This window comes from Ascaphus truei, chromosome 2, assembly GCF_040206685.1.
Source record: "Ascaphus truei isolate aAscTru1 chromosome 2, aAscTru1.hap1, whole genome shotgun sequence".
NCBI lineage: Eukaryota > Metazoa > Chordata > Amphibia > Anura > Ascaphidae > Ascaphus > Ascaphus truei.
In genome coordinates, this window is record NC_134484.1 from 412,997,884 (window position 1) to 413,015,487 (window position 17,604).

The 17,604-nt window shown below is 41.0% G+C and overlaps 1 protein-coding gene across 7 annotated transcripts in view; it reads right to left on the reverse strand.

Annotated features, from left to right (window-relative positions):
• The window catches only part of HACD1 (3-hydroxyacyl-CoA dehydratase 1), a 91,515-nt gene that overhangs the window by 20,388 nt on the left and 53,523 nt on the right, over nt 1-17,604 (reverse strand). For all 7 annotated transcript variants that reach the window (XR_012799295.1, XM_075587508.1, XM_075587507.1 and 4 more), the window contains 3 exons: nt 9,604-9,721; nt 5,422-5,440; nt 5,233-5,321 (listed from right to left, as the gene is read on the reverse strand). Coding sequence is in view for 6 of the 7 variants with exons in the window: in XM_075587508.1 (XP_075443623.1) it covers nt 5,233-5,321; nt 5,422-5,440; nt 9,604-9,721 (226 nt within the window). In the remaining variant the exon portion in view is untranslated. The remainder of the gene's footprint in view (nt 1-5,232; nt 5,322-5,421; nt 5,441-9,603; nt 9,722-17,604) is intronic.

Genomic DNA, 17,604 nt, shown 5'->3' on the forward strand with positions numbered 1-17,604 from the left:
ACCCACTCTCTCTCACTCTCAGACCCACTCTCAGACTGACAGACCCACTCTCAAGACTCTCAGACTCTCTCTCTCTCTCAGACACAGACTCTCTCTCTCAATCACACACTCTCTCTCAGACACACACTCTCTCTCTCTCAGACACACACTCTCTCTCAGACACACACTCTCACTCTCTCAGACACACACTCTCACTCTCTCAGACACACACTCTCACTCTCTCAGACACACACTCTCACTCTCTCAGACACACACTCTCACTCTCTCAGACACACACTCTCACAGACACACACTCTCACTCTCACAGACACACACTCTCACTCTCTCAGACACACACTCTCACTCTCTCAGACACACAATCTCACTCTCACACTCTCACTCTCTCACACTCACACTTTCTCACTCTCTCAGACACTCACTCTCTCAGACACTCACTCTCTCAGACACTCACTCTCTCAGACACTCACTCTCTCAGACACTCACTCTCTCAGACACTCACTCTCTCAGACACTCACTCTCTCAGACACTCTCACTCTCTCAGACACTCTCACTCTCTCAGACACTCTCACTCTCTCAGACACTCTCACTCTCTCAGACACTCTCACTCTCTCAGACACTCTCACTCTCTCAGACACTCTCACTCTCTCAGACACTCTCACTCTCTCAGACACTCTCACTCTCTCAGACACTCTCTCTCTCTCAGACACTCTCTCTCTCAGACACTCTCACTCACTCTCACAGACACACACTCTCTCAGACACACACACACTCTCAGACACACACACTCTCTCAGACACACACACTCTCTCAGACACACACACTCTCTCAGACACACACACTCTCAGACACACACACTCTCAGACACACACACTCTCAGACACACACACACACACACACTCTCAGACACACACACTCAGATACACACACACACACACACACTCTCAGACACACACACACACACACTCTCAGACACACACTCTCAGACACACACACACACACACACACTCTCAGACACACACACACACACACTCTCTCTCAGACACACACACACACACTCTCTCTCAGACACACACAGGGGGAGGGAAATCTGATCGGGGGGGATCGGAGCAGGTGCCCTCTGCAACTGCTGCTCGGTGTGGGGAGAAGGAGGACCGTGTAAGTGCGCAAGGGGGGGGGGAATCTGAGCAGGGGGGATCGGAGCAGGTGCCCCCCTCCGCAACTGCTACCTGGTTTGGGGAGTAGGGCCGTGTAAGTGCACTGGGGGGGGGGCAGAGCAGGGGGGGATCGGAGCAGGTACCCTCCACAACTGCTGCCCGGTGTGGGGAGGAGGAGAGGCGGTAGTGAGGTGTCTCTCCCACCACAGACTCGTTCTTCTATCCCCCAAGCCTCTTATACCCCCTCCCCCTCTTATACTCTCTCCCCCCGGAGAACTGCTTACCCGCACCGCCCTGGTGATACTTAGGTCCTTAATCACCTCAGGCGGCTGCTGCCACACACAGACAGTGACACACAAACACAGTGACCGTGACACAGACAGTGACACACACACACACACAGAGACACACACAGACAGTGACAGTGAGACACACACACACACACACACACACACACACACACACACACACACACACACACACACACACACACACACACACACACACAGAGATACAGTGAGACACACACACACACACACAGAGAGACAGTGAGACACACACACACACAGAGAGACAGTGACACACACACACACACACACACACACACACACACACACACACACACACACACACACACACACAGAGAGAGACAGTGACACACACACACACAGTGACAGTGAGACACACACACACACAGAGAGAGAGACAGTGAGACTCACAGACAGTGAGACACACAGAGACAGTGAGACAAACAGAGACAGTGAGACAAACAGAGACAGTGAGACAAACAGAGACAGTGAGACACACAGAGACAGTGAGACACACAGAGACAGTGAAACACACAGAGACAGTGAGACACACACAGTGACAGTGACACACACACAGACAGACAGAGACACACAGTGACAGTGCCAGACACACACAGTGACAGTGCCAGACACACACAGTGACAGTGCCAGACACACACAGTGACAGTGCCAGACACACACAGTGACAGTGCCAGACACACACAGTGACAGTGCCAGACACACACGCACACACACACACACAGTGACAGAGACAGACACACACACAGTGACACACACAGTGACACACACAGTGACACACACACACACACACACACACACACACACACACAATAAGCCCACCTCTGCAAACACACACAAAAATAATGCCTCTCCCCCCTTGGGGTGGGTAAGGTGCCTGGGAGGGAGTATAAGGGGGCATGTGGGTTACCTGGGGCCCGTGGATGGGCTGCTGGAGAAGCATAGGTAGCCAGTGCAGCTGAGAGACTGACAGGCTCGCAGAGCCTAAAGGGAGGGACAGAGGGGCGGAGCCTAAGGAGCCCGGCATTACTGGAGGAGAGAAGGGAGGGGGCAGTGCTGACAGAGTGACAGCACAAGCAGACAATCAGGAAAGGGGGAGTTTTAAAAAAAAAAAATTTTTTAAAACCATTCTTGCAGGCTTGCTGCCCGCGGGCCGGACCAAATGACTTCTCGGGCCTTACACGGCCCGCGGGCCGGACGTTCCCCATCCCTGCATTAAATGCACCATAAATATGCTAAGATCACAATCTACAGCAATCATTTCCGCATACATACTGCACACGTCATGAATAGGCTCTGAAGGCAATCTAAAGATGTATATACTGTATGTATATCTTTATTTATATAGCGTCATTAAACACAACGCTTCTCAGCAGTAATACACGTGACATAATAATATAAATAACAAATACAGCTGAACCCCGTTATAGAGCGGTGCTTGGGGTCCAAAGAATGTGATTGCGTTATATACGGATGGTGTTACGCGTTAAAAAACGGCGAACATTGCATCCCTCAGGGGTTCTACGGCCGCTGGAGTGTCATCTCTTTCATTGAGGGTCTGTCCTGCTGAAGCCTGGCACTTCATATCAAGCAAGTCTTCCATACCACATACACACTGCTGGTATTTTATTGAGAAATTGTGAGTCCCCACTTGTGATTTTTGAAGTTGTTTTTCCTGTAGAACATACTACACTATATATTCTCATTTTTTTCCTCCACATACGGTGATATCTGCGCTCCCCACAAGTTTCTTTCTGCATTCAACAAAAGGAGGAATTGGATCTTCTCCTTAAGGGTTGAGCTGCGAAGTTCACTGGTTTATTCATTTAAATTAATTCACTATATTCACAAAATGTATTAAGCACTTTTTAAGGTTTTATTTTATCACTGAACCTCTATTAGTAGCGCCTCACAATCCCTTTTTTTTTAGCTCTCTCCTCTCCCTTATAACCAGCATTCAATGATGCCGTGAGGTCACGTGACATCGCGTTGCCATGGCGAAGTGATGTCACATGACCCCACAAGGTCATTTGACACCGGAGCCTATGGGGAACGGGGGACGCAGGCAGCAAACTCCCTGCCACCCGGCACATGACAAGCCTTGGTCAACAGGAGAGGATAGAAAATAGCATGGTAGGGGCATGGTAGGAGATCTGTTGCATATTATTGGGAGCAACACTCACATCGCATTAAAAGCGGATTTGAGTTGTAATGGATCGTGCTATAACGGGGTTGAGCTGTAATACAAATAACGCATAATGGGAAGAAATGCTTCAGACACAAAAGTAACATTTAGGAAAAGGAGTCCCTGCCCTGAAGAGCTTACAATCTAATTGGTAAGTAGGAAGAACATACAGAGACAGTAGGAAGGTGTTCTGGTAAGTGCAGAGAAAATACTGTGCGCTACTATCTAACCCAGAATTTAGAATATAAATATAGTGCAGTGACTAAACCACATAAATAAGTGACCAAGAAATAAATCACAATAACCACAGTGAGGGTGTATATATGAAGAAATTATATCACATAACCGTGTATTTGTAGAGGCGTCTGCTGCTATAAACACAGGGGGTGGCTAGTTCTGGTAAGTGCGTCTGCAAGGGGTCACGGTCGAGGCCCCTATGTATGAGGTGTATAGTGTCAGCCATGGAGCTACTCATATGCTTCGTTAAGATGGAAATATGCCAAGTGCTTTCAGCATTCTGAATTCTTCTTGTGAAAATGAAGTGATCAACAGTTCACATGTTGCTGGACTGAAGTCTACTCCTGGTTAGAATAAACTGGGCATTGAGCCAATATGGCTTATATGTCAATGTCTTTGCTATCAATGGCATTTAAACCCAAGATCAGCTTCTTATAAGTGAATGGTAAGCACAAAGTATATCTGTTACAGTACACTATCTTCTAACATGCTAGAAGATTTGCAGTACCACAGAGATACTGTACATGGAATGTAGCCCAGGACCTTTGAGTATGAGCTTTCTTCTTCTGAAACAGACCTGTTGCAGATAATTCTTGTCCTGCAAGGAGCTGCTCCAAAAACCACAAGCTTCAAATAAAAACTGTAATGTTAACCAATTTCAGGCTGCAATAATGAACCAAACTCAAACACTGAATATGGGTGTGTTTATGTACTGTAGAAGTTGTATACATAGGGGCCTATGCAGAGAGCAGCGTTAGAATAAAATGGAGAGTTTAAGAAAAAGTAGCTTTAATGGAGAGTTTTATTCTCCATATGCAGAAATGGGCGAAATCCGCTATTTTTAGCATTACTGCATGTGGAGAATTGTAAAGGAGGAGATGCGCGCAGCTGAAAGGGGAAAAAAAAAAATCGCGCATTTTTTTTTCCCCCCTATAGCCGGCGACCTCCTGTTTCTTGCCAACTTTAGTTGGCAGAGAAAATTGACGAAAATCGCGCCAAAAACAGCCGCTAGATGGCGAGCGCGCCTTTCTGAATTCGGCTATTTTTCAGACTGGCGAGATGTAGTTTCTCGCCAGCCGCGCGGCGAAATTTTGAAATAGAAAAAAAAAAATGGCGCGTTTTCCCTAACTCGCCATTTTCAGCTGTTTTTAGCGCGATTTTCTCCTAAAAATGGCGAGATTGCAAATAGCGCTGCTCTCTGCATGAGGCCCATAGTATCTAGAATTCACTTTTCAGCTGTCCAAGGCAACTATGAATATGCCAAAGACAGATCAGAACTTGACTTTTTGTTATACTACTTATTGGAAACTGTAAATCATCACAAACCTACCTGTTTTATACTATTAGTGATAAACCAAACCATGAAGATTCGCGAACTGACTTGGACCCCAGTTACTAGCACCGATGTACGCACTATTCCTTTAAAGAAAAAATACACGTTAACAATTTACAGCACATTGGTACAATGTGTATGTAATAACATGAGATAAAATGGAAAGAAAATCAAACCGAAACTTACCAAGTGCACAGTGGACCAACTGTAAAAAAAAATTAAAAAAAATGGAATTAAACAAATTATTTTGTATTCTGATATCATTGTCATCAAAAGTTTACATTGCTTTCTAACTTAGTTCAACATTTGTAATGTCTGCTCTATTATTTACGCGCATATAATTATTTTTGTCCTCTTTTTAAATATTTGATTAAGATTTCAAATCCACCTAATTAATATAATAATGTGCATCAGGATTATGTTTTTTAGGTATTCTTTAGAAAAAGAAGATTCCATTATGAGTGTTGATACATGAAGTAACTGCCATGAATAGAATAGAATAAACATTGGATACCTCCAAGAGCATGTATTGGTAATGCATTTTATATTTATGTAGTGGAAAGACGAGGCACACACAGGACTTCGGGGGGAAAAAGTAAGTTGTTTATTGTATACGTATACATGTGCAATAAACCACTTAACTTTTTTAAAAGTCCTGTGAGTGCTTATCGTTTTGCACTGTGTCTAGTTCCAACTTAATGTTCTGAGCACCCAGGAAGCTGATCATAAACCTTGTTAGTGCCCTCTTCTTATATTATGTATCATCATCTTCAGCCCTTATTGATCCACTGCTGGATGAAGGCCTCCCCAAAAATTTTGCAGGTACTGCGGTTAAAAACCTCTCTTCTCCACATTCCTTCAACAATTTTTCTGAAATCATCATCGAATCTTACTTTTGGTTGTCGTCTTGGTCCTTTAGTTTCCCTTGGAATCCAGTAAAGTACCATCTTTGTCCAACAATGGTAATTTCTTCCTGCAACATGTCCCTCCCACTGTTATTTTTAATGTCTTCAGGCATGTGATGATGTCCCATTCACCCATGAAAGATAACAAAAACTTAAAGAAGACACTGCAGCAACTTATGAGTGGGAAGAAGCAAAACATTGCACTCAAACAAGATGATGGATCAACAAAAGAAGACACTTATAAAGAGCGTTAAGGACTTCTACATGAAATTGTACGAGAACACAGATAAAAAGGGCATAATCCAGCAGAGGGAAAGCAAGAAGAAACCCCCAATGATGTACCATTCGTCCTTCCAGAAGATGTGGCAAACACAATAAAATCAATGAAGAATGGGAATATTCATGCGGAAGATGAAATTACAACTGAAATCTTGAAAGAAGCTGTAGTGTAGAAGAAGTAGAGAAAATCCTTGCCCAACTCTTTACATACTGCTTGAAGAATAGGAAAATTACAAAACAATAGAACATTGCAATGATTCACCTCATCCACAAGAAAGTAGACAAAGTAGACAAAGAAAGCCTCAAGAACTATCAATTTACTTCCAATCACTTACAAGATATTTTCTGAAAATACTTACTAATGGGCTGCAACAGATCCTGATCCTCAGCCTAGAGAACAAGCAGAATTTCGCAGTGGATAAAATGGACCACATCCAAATCATACAAGAAGTGATTTCCTAAAGTAATGAATACGATCTACCACTCAGTTTAGGATTACAAAAAAGCATTTGATTCCATCTACACTTCAGTGGTCCTAGATGCATTAAGAAGACAATGTGTTGAAGAAGCATATATTGATATTATAAAGAAAATTTACAAGAAAGCCACATCAGCCATTAGATTACATGAAGATACAAGCAAGATAAGGATCAGCAATGGAGTGCGACAGGGAGACACCATGTCACCAAAGCTGTTCACTGCAACACTTGAAGAATTGTTCAATACACTGGATTGGGAAGAAAAAGGACTCAAAATCAACGGTCAATATTTGAGTCACCTACGATTTGCAGAAGACATTGTTATTTTTGCCACAAATCCAGAAGACCTTCAGCAACAAATTGGAGAAAATCGCCAACGCAAGTAAGAAAGTGGGCATCTATATGAATCCCAGCAAGACCAAAGTGATGTTCAACAAATTTGTCAAGTCTGAAAAGATCAAAATAAATGAAAAAGAACTAGAATTCAAAGACAGTGTCTTCGCTGACCATCAAGTAACAATGGATGGGAACCTTTTGAATGAAATTATTAGGAGAATGAAGATGGGATAGAGTACATTTGAAGAAACAAGACAATATTTGAAGGAAACCATACACTGTGCCTCAAGCTGTGCGACCACTGTATCCTGCCTGTGCACACACATGGATGTGAAATTTTGATCCTAAATGGAAACATACTGTAATTCAGAAGCTTCAGACAACGCACAGAAGTATGAAGAGATGTATGCTGGGTATTACCCGAAGAGACAGGAAAAATAATTAATGGGTTCCAAACCAAACAAAAGTCAGTTGTATCATCACAAGGGTGAATAAATTAAAATAGCAGTGGGCTGGACATATCGCAAGAAGAAATGACCATTGTTGGACAAAGATGGCACTCAACTAGATTCAAAGAGAGATTAAAAGACGAAGATGACCATGAAAGAAAGGTGGGAGGATGAAATCAGACAATTTGTTGAAGCAAAGAAAGAAAAGAAACTTTGGCGCTACTGCGCGTGACTGAGTCAATGAAGCTCCCGTATGATATTCAACCAACTTTATTGACACCACACACAAGGGCTACACCGCGATCTCCTCCTCTACGCGTTTCACCCTCTAGTATAGGTCTTCGTCTTGGAGCTTAGCTTAGCTCCAGTGACTTTCATTTGCTGATACACGGAAGCGCAGGACAGGCTTCTGGTAATTGAATTTGTTGAAGCAACATGGAGAAAAGAAGCTTGCAACTGGAGTACCTGGAAGATAATTGGGGAGGCCTTCCTCCAGCAGTGGATTGACAAAGCTGATGATATATATATATATATATATATATATATATATATATATATATATATATATATATATATATATATATATATATATATATATATATATATATATATATATATAATAAGGAATCAGAAACTAACTTATACTTAACACAACTATATATTGCTATTTCAGTTGCAACTGTATCATGTCTGAAATACTTTCACTGTGGCACACAAGCAATAACACACTTTTTCCAAATGTGTGATATACAGTACAGTGAGAGATGTCACCTGTCATTCTCCATTTATGTAAGTACTGTAATATGAGTAAGGCCTGCATGACTAGCTTCAGAATTCCTCTTTGTATGGTTACCCTCCTTACACAAAGATGACTTAGGGGCTCCCAATTTAGGTCTAGAAAAATAGATTAAGAGGAAATCTGAGTAAACATTATTTCTCTAGGAGAATGCAGTGGTTGAAGTGCGATGGTACTAAGGGATATTGAGTATCTCCATCTTTTTGTATTTACAAACTCAGGGTACTAATATTTTTTATTTTCAGACTATTCAATAAACTTAGAAAAACTTCTATTCAAGTGAAGGGAGATTTCGGCCAATCAGTTGGTGGCAATGGAGCTTATTGAAAAAGCATTTTATAGTTCCCTTTTTTACTATAGGAGAATAGGTTTATTTGAGAAAGATTCTTCCCTTTTGTGATCTGATAGCATGAACATTGTAGAAGCCTTTTTAAAATGTAGTTAAAAAGCTTTTCCTCAATATTTAACATGCCCTTTCTTTTAATTATAGTAGACTCAGGGCCATTACTTTTTAAAGCCACTTTGACCACTGGGAACGTAAAAGAAAGTAAAAACTTTTCTAGAATCAGAAAAGAAAATATACTGCCTATTTGTACATCTCTCATTTACAGTATATGTCATACTTGATTTTATCAAAGAGCAAAATAGTTTGTTCTTTCAAGGTGAATAACAAACTATCCCCTATAAAGCAGTACTCCCGGCTGCTCTTCTTTCTTTTGTTAGATGTATTGATTAATTATTTACAGCGCTTGAACAAGGGGGCTCCGGCTACCGCTACTTAAAGTTTCCGGTGCCAGGGTCGCCTCTAACCTGGGGAAACAAAATGGCCACCAGAGTGAGGGCCAATAGGAAACCACATTGGATGACGTTGTGGCCTTTAACTGGATAGAGATGTACGAACTGACTCTGTGTTTCACTTTCTAAAAAGTTCTAAAATGTGCCAAAAGTTAGCACAAAAAGTTGGGGGCGAAATTGAAAAGTTGCAGCAAAATGCAACATTTCTAATAGAATTGCTGAATTTTGCCAGAACAATATACCCTAAAATTAGGGGTTTGAGGAGAGGGATATGGATGGTAGAAGGGGGAGGAACAAGTGTATTCAGAAAAAAATCCAACACAATTTACCTCAAGTAAAGCAAAAGTCTGGAAAAATTTAAGTGTCTTCTGAATACTTTTGTACACACCCTTGTGTGTTCCTTTCTGAATGTAGAACCGGAACATTGCAATAGCCAGAACGAGCCACCTGGAAATAACGAAATACAAAAAGCCATGGAACATATACTTTTTATATCTATTAATGAAAAATATTAAATTAAATAACGAATTGTTTACAGTTCATAAGGAATATGGCAGTAATTGTAATTGCATGCTTCATTTTCTGATTAGATACAGTTGACACTTTTTTTTTTTCTTCATATTTAATTAAAAAAGGTGGGAACAGTTAATGCTCAACATTCCTCTTCTGCACAACTTGCTATTATTCCATAAAAAAACAAATGCATACTACTTCTCAATATTCAAATCAATTCATCAACGTTTCCAATGTGTTTTTAGAAGAGCTCGGAGTATTAGAATAGAACAGGTAGGCCCTACTTTCACATACTCAAGTGTCAGAACGTTTACTAGCAGTGTCCTTAGCAATGTCATTTTACATATTGAAGTTTACATGATGGAAGTGATGTTATTGAAGTGATGTTACATGATCAGTGATCAGTGATGGTTATTCCATTTTGTTCTGTTACACCTGAATCCAGCCCTCATTTGAAACTGGTCCCACGGATTTCCCCTTGTGCTCGTAGTGACTTATCAGCAGTGCATTACATCACCACAATAAATCCATAAACAACCAGCTGTTCAACAATGCAGCAGAAAAAGCAGATGTTGAGGCCAAGGGCACTGGAATAGGAAGCAAAGAACTAGAGCAGCAGCAGCAGCAGCAGCAGCAGCAGCAGCAGCAGCAGCAGCCAGAAACCATTATTTGGCACATGTACTGTATGCACTACTAGCAGCACCAACATATATTGTATATGTTATGCCATATATGTACTGATACCACCCTGAATTTCAACTTAACATGCCCTATATATTCATATTAAAGTTGACAAACTACTATATATGTCATATAATTTCTCATTGTGACAGACAGGATGGGGATGTCACTCTGCCCTGCTAATCCAGGAAATGTTATACCATCACCATTAGCTAAAGACTTGAAATACATGATTGGCATTCACTTAATTTCCTGATTTTGCTCAACTTCTTGCTGTTTATTGTTGTCTTTCTCTGAAAGACTTAAAGGAGGTTTAGCCTGCACCAAAATGGATGTACCAGATACACAAGATGCAAGTTCTTTTTCTTTTCTTTTATTACCTGCATCGCCTTCTAGAAGAAATTGGAGCTAAGCATGGCAGCTCCAATGATATATATTTTAACTTAATGCCAGTCAGTGTCACTGTACAGGGAGCCCCTTTTCCTGCAAAACAGTTAATGCTGCAAAAAGAAGTTCCAGATCAACTATCTTCTAAGTTTTTTTTACGAGTTCCACTCATGTGTAAGAGGAGTCCCGCATATAAGAGGAGTCTCTCTTTACCTAAAAAGCTTAGAAAACATTGGCCAACTAATTGCCCAGCATAGAGACACAGAAGATATCCCTTCAAGTGTGTGGACTTTCATTTTCAAGAGTTAGTTTCGCTGGCACCAACCATCCCAGCATTATCCCTACAAAAGCTAATGTTGCTAGTCAGAATCAACTAACTGTCAGCATTCAAGATCAGGTACAGTAGTTTTCCTGGTCCCAGCTGAAAGCTGAAAAGTATGTACTGTATTGTGTGTTCTATCATAACTCGAGATAACTTTATTAAAGCAGACGTTATCTCTGTGATCCTAATGATGTGTTCACCCTATACACATGAAATTACATGCTGCCAAAGAAAAAGGAATCTGATTTTTTGTTTCTTTACAACTGAACAAGGGTGTGATTCCAGCACCTGGATGTTGAAAGGCTCTGGGTATCATTCTGGAAAGCAGAACACTCATGAAATAATTAATTTCTGCTTTGCATAAAAACAGTTTAAGTAATAATTCCAGAAGAACAGGGCATTACTGGCCAATAATGCCCTGGCTGGAAGAGCTGAAGGCCCGAGGCGAAGCAGAGGGACTTTTACCCAGCAAGGGCATTACTGGCCAGTAATGCCCTGTTCTGAGGGGATTCTTACTATTATAGGCTAAATGTAGGCTTTTTTCATAAAATAATAGAGACTTTTGTAAAGATATACAGTATAACTTAGAACTACGCTGATGCACCTGTTTAGGAAAAATAAGTAAAGTAGCAAATGAGAGCGAGAGCCTGCATGTGCTGTGTGAGAGAGCCTGCATTTGTTGTGAGAGAGAACCTGCATGTGTTGCCGGGCTGTGAGAGGAGAGGAACAGAGATGCCGCGCTCCCCCTGCATCTCTGAAAGGTGAGTTTACAAGTTGCCAAAATTCCAGGCATTACTGAATGAATAATGCCCGGAATTCTAACCAATCAGGGTGCAGGGATTTCAGTAATGCCCGGAATTTTACTGCTTTAGCCTATAATGTCTGTTAAACATGCTATGTATTCATTATACCCCCCCTCATAAAAGAAATACAAATCTCATTACCTTTTTGTTTCATGCTCACATTGTTAAATCCTTTTTACATTTTTCACCTCATTTTCTATGTTGTTTTACTAATATTACTATTTTACTAAAAAATATATTTTGTATATATTATATTTGTATATATTATTCTGCTCTTATCTTTTCAATTTTGGAATTCCTGCTTTGTGACATATGCCCCTAAAGTCCCCTTTACAAAAGCAGCATACTGTATATCTGGTACTCCTTGATTTTTTTTGGTGTTGTGCTTTTCCAAAATTAAGGTTTTTACTTGAATTTGCAAAGATATTAAATACATTAAAACTAGTAGAAGGTGTTGCATGATTTTCCCTTTATTACCATATATCTTGCTAAGTGGAACTGCAAATGTAGCAAATCATGGTGCCCTGAACAAGTTACTTGGCTAAAGTAGTACAAACCTTTAAATCGATCTCCCCCCCCCCCCCCCCCTTGTGTTTTACTTTTTAAAACAAGTGGTAACCGGGCACCAGTACTGTACATTTCGAAAAGGTTCTTATCGTGTCTAAATTTTTGCTGAGGTATACTACCTGTAGTAATTTCCATTACATGATGAAAAGCCAAGGAAAGAATTGGTAAAACAGATCAATAACAATGAAATAATAATAAAAATCATATTTCCAATGGGGAAAAAAATCCATTGGCCATGTGTTTAAGTGCACTATGAACAGTAGAGAATAATGAAGAAATTGAAAGGGAATAACACAGAGGGACATTATTCTGCAGTTAGATATTCACATTTTAGTTGATATTAAAGGCGCAGTCCTTCGAAGGACCAAAATAAAACAAAAAACCTTAATAATAGTTGTATTGTTATATGAAGCTGAAAGTGTATGTATATGTATAGACCTTTGCAGTCAAATCAGGGGACTACCGCATGGAAATCCTCATTGCCTTCAATAGTAGTTTCCGTGCGATATTCCCCCGATCCTCACAATCACAGCTTCATTAATAACCCCCAATGAGTTCCTGCTCTGTAGAGTTTACAATCTCATGTTGGTGTCTGTCTCTTACGGAGATGAAGTGACTTGCCCAAGGTTACAGGGAGAGCTGACACTGGGATATCAACTGGGTAATTTAAAGAGGGCAGACGTATTCTTTCCTGCTACTCAACAAGTTTTTATGATGACCGTGTGTTGAGCAGTAACCACAAAAAGAACTCGGATTTTGAAATAGAATTAGCTGAATATTTCTAGCCATCGACATCAGTTTAATAGGAGATAAAATAGATTTATTTTTTTCCAAGTGTCTTACCTGGGTTGTCAGACAAGGGTAAAATGGTCTCCAAGCAGCTTTTTGAAACTTTTTTTTTTTAACAAGGTAAAGCTGTATACAAATCACGATGAACAGAAGGCAAACGCACCCACAAGTAAGATACACATAACAACTGAGTGTTACGAAAATGTTAGTAATGGATTCCTGTGTATAGGTAATGGCAAGTTCTTGAAAAGCCTCCATGTCCTCCCAGCTTTCAGAGATAACCTAAGATTCCTCATACCTGGTGTTCGTATATCAGAAAGTACAAACACGAATTTCACCTACTCTGTTGACCCACCCTTTTGGTCTCCCTGGCATTTCCCCGTTCTCATTTGTATCTGATATAACGTGCTTCAGCTTTTCTGTGTAATATCCTGCATAGGGTTAGGTTTGAGAGCATTGATATAAACTTCCAACCCATTAAATCAAATTGGTGTTGGAACATTTCCCATCTGTCTATTTGCATTAAATTGTCTAGCTGTTTGATAACAATTGTAACTGAGGGTGGGGCAGAATTAAGACAGTTTATCAAGATACATTTCCTAGCCACTAATTCAATACGAAAGCAGTGCCTTTTAATCGGTACTAAACCTTCTTTAAACAACTTTATTAATACATTTTTACAGGGTGATGATGTCAGTAGCGCGACTAAGACACAGGTCTAGTCACACAGTGCTTAGTACGCCAATATTTATCTGTTTAAAAGACTCTAAAGATCAGTTAAACTAAGATGTGGGCCGAATCAGAAACCCACTAGCACTAATCAGGACTCGCTATCTCAGTAGTATGATTGCAGCTTCTATTAAAACCGCAGCTGAAGTAAGTGTTCTACAACCATTGCATAGGTCATAGAATGAAATGGACTTAACCATATAAAAAGGTACAGATATTATACTTTTGGTCTCTATTACTCCACAATTGGGATCTACAAGCTCCCTAAATACACTTACTCCCTTTATGTCTGCCGCATTTAACTAATGAAGTTACAACACAATGTTGGTTGTAATAGACAGTCACTAACAATCTATACTATGCTATGAGTTCTGTAAATGAATTAGGCAGTTTGTCAGCAACCGTGCTAACTGAAAGGGAAAGAGACAGGTTTACCAAACTTGGAAGATTATATTCTTAAATTCCACCAATAGTCACCTCTCTAGAGTATAAAGAATAGGCATATGGACAAACTAGCATCACACAGAATGTAATTAGTCTCTGTGAGTCTAGAGTACATAGGTGACCATCTATCATCTTGAATCACCAGACTGAGACATATAAGGATTTGCGAGACTGGTGCTTCTTAGCTATACATCTCTGAACAATAATTTTATAAAGTTACGTACAGGACTGGCACATCTATATGACCTGTTTTGTTTCTAAGTGAGGAACGCAATACTGATTCTTCTTCTTAGTGGCAATAACCCTATATGGTACACCCCTAGGGGTCATGTATTTTCCTTACTTGCCTTTCTGTGATTTTTTGGACAGACTGAGCACCTATGCGGAATTTGAGGTTTTCATTTAGTTAGTTCTCTTTCTTTATTTTGAATCTAATAAAATTTATTTGTTTTCATTTAGTAGAGGATGAGTGCATCATCAGGGATTCTTTTTCTCTCGTATATACATTTTTACAGTTCCACACATGGTGAGATAAGTTAGTATTATCTGTCTTAGACTTTGTATTCATTCTAGACTCACAGAGACTAATTACGGTCTGTGTGATGCTAGTTTGTCCATTTGCCTATTCTTTATACTCTAGAGGTGAATATTGGTGGAATTTAAGAATATAATCTTCTAAGTTTGGTAAATCTGTCTCTTTCCCTTTGAGTTAGCACGGTTGCTGACAAAAGAACAATGAATACAAAGTCTAAGACAGATAATACTAACTTATCTCACCATATAAAAAAGTAAAGATATTATACTTTTGGTCTCTATTACTCCACTGTTACGGTAAATTATGACAAGATATAATATACACCAAATAACTGGGTTGAACTGAATGAGGCTTAGATATAATAAAGTATATTTATTCCTTAAATAGGTGAACATAACAATATAGTACAATTAACAGGCAAGAAGGTAACACTTACTTAGGGTTGGGGGATGAAGAAGTATCAGATAGCAATTCTCCAGCAATCCGGTGACATTCAAGATGTAATTAGAAGACAAAGACTGTAGGGTTGACCACAGTTTATATACCTTTGTAACCCTATTCTTAACATTGAATACAGACTATTATAGAACAATTATCTGTATCCAATCTCTAACGTGGGAACACAGTTTAACCCATGCCCCCCAGCTAGTTAGCCCATGCGTACTGGGACTCTGAGGGTCTCATTTCTGTAGCCCCACATCTAAATCAGGGGCACCGGCCAGTCTACCAGTTGGAGTATCTGGCAGGATCTTCCTTGTTTGTAGGTGTAAGTTATAACACTTACAAACCACTCTAGCTTCATGCTTCTCCGTCCTCATGTAAACAGTTAGAGTGGCGGATTCCTTTGATCAGTACTTGGTTCCTAGACTTTGGGTCACCCCCCTGACCATTTGCATTCCTTTGTGTGAAGGAATCTTCGTGGGTTTTTGTCCCCGCTTTGGAATACAATATCAAAGTTAAAACACAAACATATTAAAATATCCGGTTCCGTTAGGTCCAGCGGGTCCAAACTTCCCAGACCTTAATGCCGGAACTGGGACACTATAGGGTCCAAGTTTCAGCTCGCTATGACCTTCAGAACCGGAGATACACAAATACCACTTAAACCATTTCATACTTTAACACAAAATTCTCCGCTGTAAAATAAATCACCGTTTTTCACTAAATCCCCATTGAAAACAACGGGCTCTGCCGCCACAGACTTTCAATGGTAACCCGTCACCATTGGCAGCTATGGGAGTCTGCCGCCATAGACTTTTAACGGGGCATCGCCGCCGTTGAAGCCTATGGGGTTTCTCCGCTATAGCCGGTCAATGGGAAACGGGCGCCATTGGAGTCTATGGGAAAAACTCACGAACCTTTATGGTGGTCCATACTCCGTCGGGTTGGTCAGAGAGGGTCAGGAATGGTTTTGCAGCCATGCCGGAGCAGTGACTACAGGCACCCCAAACCATGGCCCTCTGGACCCTCCAGAACCAGAGATATGGGCTTATAATTTGTAGGTTTCGGATTTAGCCGTTTTCTCGTGCTGCTTCTGCCACCGCCATTGTAACCTATGGCGTGACCCGCTCTGCCAGCACGACCCTTTCCGGGGGTCCTGGATTCTTGGACCCGGTGGTGGTCGAGTGAGGGGAGGCCTAGGAACTAGGGGCAAAAAGAATTTTATTTCTGGGTACCCTAGAACCTAAGATTCCCACGCCACTTGACGTTGAACTTGACCCAACAGTGATGAAAGCTCCTTTTCAGAAAATGTATCCGCTTTGCGGTTTTGCGGTTTGGACGGCTGCCAACTCGTTCCTGGAAAGCGCCGTCGAGGAATCTCCATTGAAGTCAATGAGCCCATTGACTTACAATGGGAAACCGCCGCTCCTCCTCTCGGACGCCACCTGCTGGTTTTCGAGGGAACCAGGTCCAAAACAGCTAGATCCGCCATTGAAATGAATGGAGCTCCAATGGCGGCCTATGGGACCCTGCAAAATGGTGCTGAAAAGGCGGGAAAATTAAACAAAGGGCTATAATCACTATTCAACTATTAACCCTTGCCCTCCCGGATGGATCCCAGCGTGGTGCAGACACTGACATTATAATGAAACATGGGAACATACATTTTCATGACATAGCAAGGTGTAAACCACATTCCTTGACCACAGTCCAGTTAACCCCTTGCCTCCCTGGTGAGGTCAGGGGGTGGCCATATGGGGTGCAACCCCTTTTAATACCGGGCCAATCCCCCTCTCCCTCTACATCCACAATTGGGATCTACAAGCTCCCTAAATACACTTACTCCCTCTATGCCTGCCGCATTTAACTAATGAAGTTACAACACAATGTTGGTTGTAATAGACAGTCACTAACAATCTATACTATGCTATGAGTTCTGTAAATGATTTAAGCAGTTTGTCAGCAACAGTGCTAACTCAAAGGGAAAGAGACTTTCTTACTCCCCCCTCACTTTGTTGCTTCCCCCCTCACTCTCTTACACTCTCCCTCTCCTCCATCTTACTCGCTTTCTTTTTTTTTTTAACTATTTAATTTCACAGAAAGCAAGTATTTGCCCACA